At 48.5% G+C, this 10,267-nt stretch overlaps 1 protein-coding gene across 1 annotated transcript; it reads right to left on the bottom strand.

Annotated features, from left to right (window-relative positions):
- Window positions 1-4,930: 4,930 nt before the first annotated feature.
- Window positions 4,931-10,002, bottom strand: LOC124707766 (lichenase-2-like). The gene is made up of 2 exons (XM_047239457.1): window positions 9,703-10,002; window positions 4,931-6,282 (listed from the first exon to the last, which is right to left on the bottom strand). The coding sequence occupies exons 1-2, from the start codon at window positions 9,773-9,775 to the stop codon at window positions 5,351-5,353; spliced, it is 1,005 nt and encodes a 334-aa protein (XP_047095413.1). The 5' UTR covers window positions 9,776-10,002; the 3' UTR covers window positions 4,931-5,350.
- Window positions 10,003-10,267: the final 265 nt, after the last annotated feature.

Below are 10,267 nucleotides of genomic sequence, written 5' to 3'. Positions count from 1 at the left end.
AATAACTTAATGACGAGATCTTATGCTACGCTTAATTGGGTGTGTCCATTACATCATTCATACAATGATATAACCTTGTTATTAATAACATCCAATGTTCATGATTATGAAACTAATCATCCATTAATCAACAAGCTAGTTAAGAGGCATACTAGGGACTCTTTGTTGTTTACATATCACACATGTATCAATGTTTCGGTTAATACAATTATAGCATGGTATATAAACATTTATCATAAACATAAAGATATATAATAACCACTTTTATTATTGCCTCTTGGGCATATCTCCAACAGGAAGTGCTACTGCCTTGACTACTAGAGGAGGAGGTGGGAAGAGATTCTTCGCTAGACATATAGATCTGGGCGACGCCGGAATCTACCGAAAAACAGTTTTCCCCAAACACACCCTCGCGCGAAGATCTACGAGTAAGAGAAAAAGCAAAATAAAGAGGGTATAAATACTCTACCGGCCCAAGATCTGGAAAGCTAGGAGAGAAGAGGTAAAAGTGTATCGGGCCTAACCTGAGGCGGCGGAGTCGCAGAAGAGGTGGTTCGCCGGAGGTATGGTGAGCTTGCGGTTGGCGAGGAGGTCCGCCGACGGTGAGGTGGATAAGAGCTCAAGGAAGCACCAATGCCGCGACTGCGACAACAGCGCCGCAGAGGTTCTTCACGCGGTGAAGTTCAACGGCGTCCGGCGGAGCAGTAGCGAAAGTTCGTCGGGCAGCGGAACTCGAGCGGCGAACGGAGCGGCGGAGGCGCAGAGGGCAAAGGCACTGAGCGCGAGGAAGTTGGGAATGCGAAGAAGAGGATGAAGAGGAACTGCTCTGCCCTTATATAGAGAAAAGGGGTAGTGGGCCGAAAACCGTCGGGCCGCGGCGGTTCGCCTCATGGGCCGCCACGTGGCGCGCAGATACACGCGCGGAAAACAATATGACACAGGGAGGCCACACAGATCCGGAACGGCCGCAAGGATCCGGTGTGGCGCCATAAATGCTGGCGCAGAAGCCGAAGGGAAGTGACCCACGACATGCGGCGCGTCGAGCACGGTGCGCATGTCAGCGACGGGCACGATGCCGAGAAATTCTCGACTTCGCCGAGGAAAGAGTTAATGACTAAGATGCCGGAGGATATGATACCGGGAAATGCCTTGCTAAGAGAGATGACGTGGGTCCGGGCAAAGATGCCGGATTTAAGCTCAGCGCCGGATAAATTAAACCGGTATCCAAAGATGTGAGAACCTGGCATGGTCTGTTGGATAGAATCCGCCAGACTATACCAGCTTCGGGGACTAATGTTGGGGGGATGACCCCCGGTATGCCAAAGGCATGCCAAACCGGATGGTTTGAGCCATCAAGATACCGGTTTAATGTTCGTACCGGACCACAGAGATAAGAAATTAGCTAAGTGAGGCTAAGCCGGTATCCCCAAGAGGGTATGCCGGAACCGGGTAAAGAAGATACCGGGCTACCGGAAAGAAGAGCATGTCGGCAGGACTGGTCAAAGATTCTCTCCAGAGCTAGAAGACAAAGATGAGCTAAGCAAAGTAGCTTTAAGCGAAGGGCTGACGATAAAGAGGAGGATGACGATGAAAGAAGCCGGAGGACGTCAGCATCTCTGATTAAAGAAGACCCCGGTGTCATCCATGATTAAAGTAGATTTGTAAAGTAGTTTGTCTAGTCAAAGATGCCATTAGGGTTTCTTGCCCTGTAAGCCACCCTCTCCCCTATATAAGGAGAGGGGGCAGCCCTCTTCACGGGCACGGACGAAGAGAGCTAGGCTTAGACGAACACATGTACTGAGAAACTTGTAACCTGTTGAGATCAATAAAGAAGATGATCTAGAGCGAGTTCTTCCTTATGTCTTTCTTCTTCAACCTCTAGCCTTGGCTAAGTTCTTGAGGAAACCATCCGGAAGTTCATCCCATCTAATCACAAACCCTCCCCCGAATCCTCTTGCGTCCATTCGGCCCCAACTTAAGCCATCCTATGGCATCCGTCCGTTCACCACGACGACAGTGGGAATCCCACCTCAAGTGGGAATCCCACCTTGGGTAGGTTTCATGTCATATGGAAGGTTTTGGTTTGGGGTCTTATTCGAAGACTTGTAGACCAACTCTTGGGTGTTCCACCTATATAATGAGGGACAAGGGGAGGGGGCCGGCCACCTCAAGCCATACTCTTGGCCGCACCACCTAGGGATGCCCATGGCCGGCGCCCTAGCCACCCCCTCTCCCCAAACCCTAGCCTCTCCTCCTCCACCACCTCTCCCGCATACGCTTAGGCGAAGCCCTGCCAGAGTTCTCCACCACCACCACCACCACGCCGTCGTGCTGTCGGGATTCCGAGGAGGATCTACTACTTCCGCTGCCCGCTGGAACGGGGAGAAGGACGTCTTCATCAACACCGAACGTGTGACCGAGTACGGAGGTGCTGCCCGATTGTGGCACCGTCAAGATCTTCTACGCGCTTTTGAAAGCGGCAAGTGATCGTCTACCGCAGCAACGAGAGCCTCCTCTTGTAGGCTTTGGAAATCTTCAAGGGTTAGTCTCGTTTATCCCCTCGTTGCTCCCATCTTCTAGATTGCATCTTGGCTTGGATTGCGTTCTCGCGGTAGGAAATTTTTTGTTTTCTATGCTACGAATCCCATCACCTCTTCATACATCTCCATAGCCATCATGGCAGAGCCCTTCCGCCGCCACACCTCAGATCTAGATCTAGATCTAGATCTTCATCAACAACACCACATCATCCAAGCAAGAGGATGAGGAGAAGGAGACACCCTCACCTTCACTGCGCACACTGTTCATCATCGTCATCTCCTTCGGTGTCGCGTTCTCTATTCCCTTGTTCTAGTTCTAGAATTTGTAATATTGAACATTATGATTTCAATGGAGTATTCTTTGTGTTCATCTATGTTTGATTAATTTATTTGGTTCTTGGTCAAGGTATGATCTAGTATGCATTGTTAGACCTTGTGACTTAATCTAGTAAATTACTCTCTCATCTAGTGACAGACATAAGATAGATGTGTTCATGTGATCCTTTGGTTCGAAGTGTATTATTGTCTTGCAATTAAGAGTGACCACACGCGATGCTCTATGTAGTACACTCATGTGACAACTCGGTTACCATAGGAGATCATTAATTTATCTAAACAAATATCTTGTGTAATCCCATTGGATGGCTTCATCTATGGTTGCCCCTCTAGTAATAGTGAAAACGAAAGCCTAGACACCGCCCTTACTCTATTCAATCCTATATTTAGATCCCCTTTCTTCTTTAATTTTAATTAGTTCTTATTTACTTTATTTTGTGTTTCAACTAGTTGCACATAATCTCTCAACTATTGCATTTCCATTAACTTACAGAATAGGCTAACTCCAAACAATTATTTTGATGTGAACATGCGCTTGACAACACAGTTGTGAGGCTATATTATTTCCATTCACAAAGCTTCCACGGACGAATGTTAATAAATATTTACTGCTACAATTACTACAATAACCCTGTTGTTGATCTAGGTTAAACAATTGTTGGTTTGCATAGTAAAACCTAGGCATCACGCACCTCTACCAAACCCGCTACCATTAAAAGACAAGAATGGAAACCCACTGTAGGAGTTCGAGGTTGAGGCGGCCAATGTCAGGGATCTCATGGAGTCATGCATGACCAAGGAGCTCAGTATTCAGTTTGAGAACGCTCATCCCTTTGAGGTGATGGGTGAATTAAAACTAAGGTTCCACGGTCATATTCGAGTTGAACGCTACAAGTTAACTTGGTCATGACTGTGGAACTCGAATAAAATTTGAAATAAAATTGCACGATCAAACTCTATTGAAGATAGAAATTCTGAAATTTTAAGTTGTGCAAAAATTGTTTTAGTGGATGATATGACTAAGTCCTAATGAATATGTGAACTATAAATTGATAAGTCATGCATATGCGATGTATGAAATTCAATAAAGTTATACATCATCAAATGAGATAATTTTCAAGACGATCTTGCTAAAGTTTCAACGGATATGAGATAACCTTTGAAAGAATCGAAATCTGGAATTTGTTTGTTCAAATTTTACAAAATATATTAAATCGTTGTGATTAAAATTCAGAAATTGGGATTGTCTTCAATTTTATAAAAAAATGCCATAGTAATTATGATAATATTCTTATGATTATGAAATTATTGAGGCTTTAGAAATAGACTATGTTTTACTGAAGTGCTGACAATTCATGAGATGCATTGTCATGACTATGATGAAATAAATGTGTAGTTGTTGAATTACGTTTTGAGCCCCGCACTAAACATTCAAATATTTACTGGGTTTTTTGAAACAAATCATATGAGATATAATATGAAACAAAATTATTTTTAATTGTTTCTATGTTTTGGTTCATTGTTCGCTTAAAATATTTCTTATAGCAACAAAAGATCGTAAGAAGTTGTAATTAATTTTGTGGTTTATCAAAGGAGTCTGAAAATCCTTCCATAATTGATAACATAATATATCAGGCTATTTTCATCAGAAGTAAATTCTCCAAGAACTAGGTGGGAGGACCTTTGGTGTACATAAAGATTTATGAAATCTTTGAATGTGGGAAAAGACAAATGCTGCAAGAAGATGTTTTTTCGTGTTTTTGTGGACATTGCCGTGATTAGATATTTGCAGTGTGCTTTTCCCTCGGCAGACACGGCAAAGAAGCATTTGCCGTGTTCCGGCCGGGGTGTTCAACACAAGGCAAAGGTGCCGGAACACGGCAGTGTGTGTTTTCCTGGCAGTGAACCAATGGTTGCTCCCAATTTTCATTAAGACTCGGAACAAAGTTTTACAAGTTTATGCTACATATGGCCACGCCATCCACCACTCAGGCAACAAACAACTACTCCTCCCGAAGATCTGCATCAATTTTACAATAGCATTTCTGTCGTTGCCGGAATTTCCGATAATATTATTCGACAAGAGTTTCATCAAAATTTGAAGAAACTTGATCCCTACAATATAGATCCTAGCGTAAAAATTTGACGAAACGTAGATCCTAGCTACCCTAAACAACATCCTACGTACGTACACATATATATGTGCACGTATCTTTATCAATCAACCTCTACGATGAAGGGAGCGTTTACATTTGCTTCCCGTCAATCGTAATCATATAGCAGCTAGATTACCAGTACTATAGCGTCGCATCTGAGTAGCTAGTATTGCATACTAGCATCTCAGTGGTCGCATGGATCCCAAGCCCCTGCTGTATTGTACAAATACATAATGTGCACATACGTACGTGTACATGCTCTTATAAGCATGTACATGCGCCCGTACGGACATAGGCTACCTGTGATCGATGGATCGATCAGAAGCTGATGGGGTAGACATGCTGCATGTTTGGGTAGAAGAGCCCCCAGTTCTGCTCTACGCCGTTGTCCTTCTGGTTCTCGTTGAACATGGAGAAGACGTAGGTCTCGATGCCGCCCGGGTGCCGCGGGGTGCCGCGTCCGACGTGGTTGATGAGGTACTGGTTGTAGATCCTGGCGTTGGCCGGGTTCGCCGCCTCGCCGCCGGCCGACGGCCACCCGCTCTCCGAAACCACGAGGCTCACGCCGTCGCCGCCGTGCTTGGCCATCGCCGTGTAGAAGGCGTCCACTGTGGTGTCGAACAGGTTCTGGTACCCGTAGGCGCCGTCCTGGACCACGGTGCCGGAGGCTGTGAAGAGCGCGTAGCTCATGTCCATGGCGCTGGGGTTGTAGGCCCAGGCCAGGTACGGGTAGATGTTGGCCATGAGCGGGCCGCCGGTGCGGGCGAGGAACTGCACCACGGGGCCCATGAAGGCGTCCGCCTCGTCGGTGAAGGCGCCGGCGGAAGGCGGGCTGTACACTCCGAGGATGGCCTGCGACACCGACGTGGTCACCTTGATGTGCCCCAGCCCGGCTGAGGCCAGCGCGCCCTGCACGTTCTGCATTGCCGGGAGAAGGTTCTGGGTGGCGCCGCCGGCCACCTCGTTGCCCACGCATACGTATCGGAAGGACACCTTGGGGTACGCCTGGATGTTGTTCCGCACCCAGGATTCGGCGGCGGCGGGGCTGGCGGCGAGGGCCGACAGCACGTCGTTGGGGGCGCCGACGACCACGTTCACGCCCGTACCTCCGACGGCCTGGAGCGCCGCCTGGTCCGGCGCGTACAGACGCATGGAGTTGATCCCATAGGATTCGAACATACCCACCACGGTGCTCGCCGCCGGCAGATTGTTGGCGCTCATGCCGTAGCACACCCCGATGGACTCCACGCCTGCACGCGTGAACAGGTAACTTTGTGAGTAGATGAATAATGGGTAGCGCTGAGCGTCCCCCGGGGGATCGGAGCTTCCGATCCCCCGGCTCTAGCGATTGACACGTGTCCACCTCACGCATACAGAATACTCCCACAATTGGAAACCGAAACTCCTCATGCTCCAAAGGAAAAAAAACATCGCACCACCACGTTCCGCTCGACTCGCGCAGGCGGTTCCTGCCCCGTGACCATGGGCGGTCAGCTTGGCCACTGGCCGGCTGGCCGGCGTGCAGCTCCGGTGAGGTCGGCCTCCACGCCACTCGCAGCAGAGGACTCGCGCCGTCGTGCGGTTGTAGCATTTGGCGTCCACCGTGGTAGCAGTCGCCTTCCACCATGGTAGCAATCGGCGTCCACCATGGTAGCAACGCTGAACCGTCGCCGGAGAAGATCACCAGAACTCTCGCAGCATCCCAGTCCGCCGCTAGCAGCACCGATGATCGCCGGTAGTAGCATTGCCGGCAATCGCTTGCAGCACCCTGCAAATTCGTTGGCGGCGCCGCTGTTGATAGGCGGTAGCGATGCCGCAATTCCTTTGTAGCAACTCGGGGAGCCGGTCGGAGCAACGTCGGGAGCCGCTCGCAGCAACGCCTCTGATGGACGGTAGCGTCGCAGCCATTCCTCTGTAGTACCGCCGGATGCCAGACGCAGCAACGCCGCTGATGTACTGTAGCAACACCGTGCGCCGGTGGGAGCAACGCCGGGCGGCGGTGGGAGCAACGCCGTGTGCCGCTAGCAGCAACGCCTCAGATGGACAGTAGCCGCCGCCATTCCTCTGTATCACCGGCGGGCGCCGCTCGCAGCAGCAACGCCGGTGATGTACTGTAGCGCCGCAGAGCGCCGGTGGGAGCAAGGCCGTGCGCCGCTAGCAGCAAACGCCGGCTGCCGCTCCGAGCACCCGCTACATGGTTCGCCGTCCGCCGGGTCCCCGCCTCACCTCGTTGTAGACGCGACGAGGAGGTTGAGGAGAGCATCTCGCCGGAGGTAGAGGCTTTGCCGGACGTCCCTGAGGCAGACGGCGGCAGGGCGAGCTCGAGGCCGGCGGCATGGCGGGGAGGCGGGGAGCGGCGCGCAGCGCAGACGAGCTCTCGCCTTATCCTCTCGATTGGGATGAGGAAGCGTGGAGGAGAGAAGATGTGCACGACGACAACGCGTGGTGAAGAGATAAGGTGCTGAGGGAGGCTGACGTGGCAAGTTTATGTCCGCGCGATCGGGCCGATCGAACGTCGCGCGACGCGGAGGAAGCCAACGACGGATCCCCCGGGGAACGCCAGCTTTTTCCATGAATAATTGAACATGAGAAAATTATTTAGAGCTGCATGCATGCAAAATTATTTACTGTACTCCGTACTCAAAGTTACAGTTTCATTGACATGGAATATTTCCCCTGTGACGACGACGGGGGGAAAAGATGGGAAAGAAACCAACGGGTGTGCAAGAATGGCGGCAAGATGTCATTTTTAACCTGTTGACGAGGGATAATACTAACTCCCAGAAAAGGACCTTTAACTGATACTTTGGATGCATTCTCATATTTTATCTCCCTTATTAATGTTTAGTGGTTAATTTATCAGTCATCTTGTTAATATTTTTACGATCACGAGTTGGTGTCAGATTCACGCCCCTTTGTCACTTGCTACGACGACGTAGGCAGGAAACGAACTGGTCGGATAAATATATCTATATCTGGACTTTGGCTAGTTTCGGAATTGGGACAACCTTAAAGCTAGGAATGAACTTTTGACTAGCTTGGAGTACTGATTTTTTTTTTTACCTAGGTCTCTTTGACTTGCTAGGTTTACCAACGACAAACCATACTCAAATTACGGCAGCTGTTCATAATTTATTGAAAAGATAGTCACCTGAGAGTATGGAAGAAAAAACAACTCATAATTTATCGAAGAGTCACCTGAGAGTATCGATGAGTCAAAGCTTATGGCATAAACTTTGTACTTGCACCGTCGCAGACGTACGGCTACTTGGCCAGAACCATACGAATATGGGAGACTAGGAGGTCATACGTACATGCTGTGACAAATTAAGTGTCTGGTCCAACGTCCGCAGCACGGCCGTTGGATAGTCCACATAGCATCGATGCCGATCGCCATGGCGTGCATGCATGCCCCCTTGTTATGCTGGGGCTGCTCCTAGCTACGCTCCAATTAACGGTCTAGATCACGTGCCTTATGAGTAGGGTATAAGTAGGGTTGCAAGCGGCCTCCCACACTGACGCCCGCAAAAACATTATATTTTGTTTAAATTACATATATTTCTCTAAGAAAGTTACAACTAATCTAACCAGTTTTGTCGACGAAGCAGGGCGGATCGGGTGCCACTGTGCAACCCTACTTACAAGTAGCTAGCTAGCACACAGCTTAATCACACCTCCACTACTAGACCAACAAAATGGAAATTTTCGTCCTACTCAAATGCTAACTACCAGCTAGTACTGTACTTACATGCATAATTCTCTTCAACCCATTTCAGGTAGACCAAACTTCGAAAGAACAGCAGGAACAAAAACCTTATGACTTTCTAAGAGTTGGCAAAACGAAGCCGCCTGACATGCATGCTCATCGGACAAGCCAAGACATCATCTATAAGCTTTGTAAGTTTGCTGGTTTGTCTGCGGTTGAGAAATGCGTCATTTTCCATAATACAATTTGTATCTTATGGTCAAAACTATCTACAAAATATCTTTTTTCTGTGTGTTTAAGATATTATTTCGTTGTGGAAAACCCAATACTTTACTGCGATATATTTTTTTCCCTGGGAAAGAGTGTCAAGATTACATATGCGCTTTTAACGTGCATGTGGTGCAAATTTGTTTGATCGGACGATATCCCTTAAGTAAATGATAATTGAAACAGATAATTTAAAGAAAACCATTTTTTTGCAAAATTTACCGTGATTAGTTTAAAAAAAGGTTATTCTCACTGTCCCATGCACTGATGGATGCACCAAGATAGAGAACGAGACTGCCGGGCGCCGTCTAGGCTTTACCATGCGGCTGATAGCGCGCGGGCAGAATAAAACGCAGAAAGAAAGCGACGTCGATCCACCTAAAGGAGAGCACTGTGCACCTCAAAAAAATGAAGAAGGTATATGATGTTGGCAAGAGAAAAATATGTGATGACCATGCGTACACCATGGCGAGCTACCTAGCTAGCGAATGCATCTCTTCATGAAATCTGAGTTAAGCACATGTGTTATATATCTTCCACGAAACCCACTGCATGATTTGCATGCAGAGAGAGAGAGAGAGGGAGGGGGGGGGGAAACGCATGTCACCATGGTGAGCTACCTAGCTAGCTAATGCAACTCTTGATGAAATTTGCATGAAAAAACTGAGGGAGAGAGAAGGTGGAGGAGGGGGCTCACTTTCTGGGATGGAGGCGAAGGCTCCGAGGAGCAATGCGAGAGCAAACATGGAGGCAACGCCTTGGCTGGTCATTGGGAGACTCTCTCTGTCTATGTGGTTCGAGGGTGTGTCTGTGATGCCAAGACCAAGACTTCCTCTCTCTCAAGGTAAAGCTCTCCTTGGTTCTTTTCTGCTGAAGCCACTACCCGTGGCCTGCCCCTTATATAGGATCCGAGGAGACAGAGTTTGGCCAATCTGCTCGCAGGCGCAGGCCCAACGTCTCCACATTAATTTAGCCTCTTGCTATTGACTACCTAGGCCGTTTGCATGCGTCACCCGTCTCACAATGTCTGGTGGGCAGAGGTTATCCGGTACACTAGGTTTGTTGCAGATGGGAGGATAATTCATAGAAGTACTAGCTAGCACCAAACAACTTTTGAAAAAAGAAAAGTTTGAATTTTGGACTCCAGCCATGATGTACCATGACAGTGAAGTTTTTAGGTCAATTGTGATCGCGCCGTGTGTCGGATATGTTCACGTCTTACTCAACGACATTCGGCGTCGTGGTTTTTCGTGGAAGGATTG

This window comes from Lolium rigidum, chromosome 4 (assembly GCF_022539505.1).
Source record: "Lolium rigidum isolate FL_2022 chromosome 4, APGP_CSIRO_Lrig_0.1, whole genome shotgun sequence".
NCBI lineage: Eukaryota > Viridiplantae > Streptophyta > Magnoliopsida > Poales > Poaceae > Lolium > Lolium rigidum.
The sequence above is the reverse complement of the archived record's forward strand: the minus strand, read 5'-3'. Positions and strand labels throughout refer to the sequence as shown.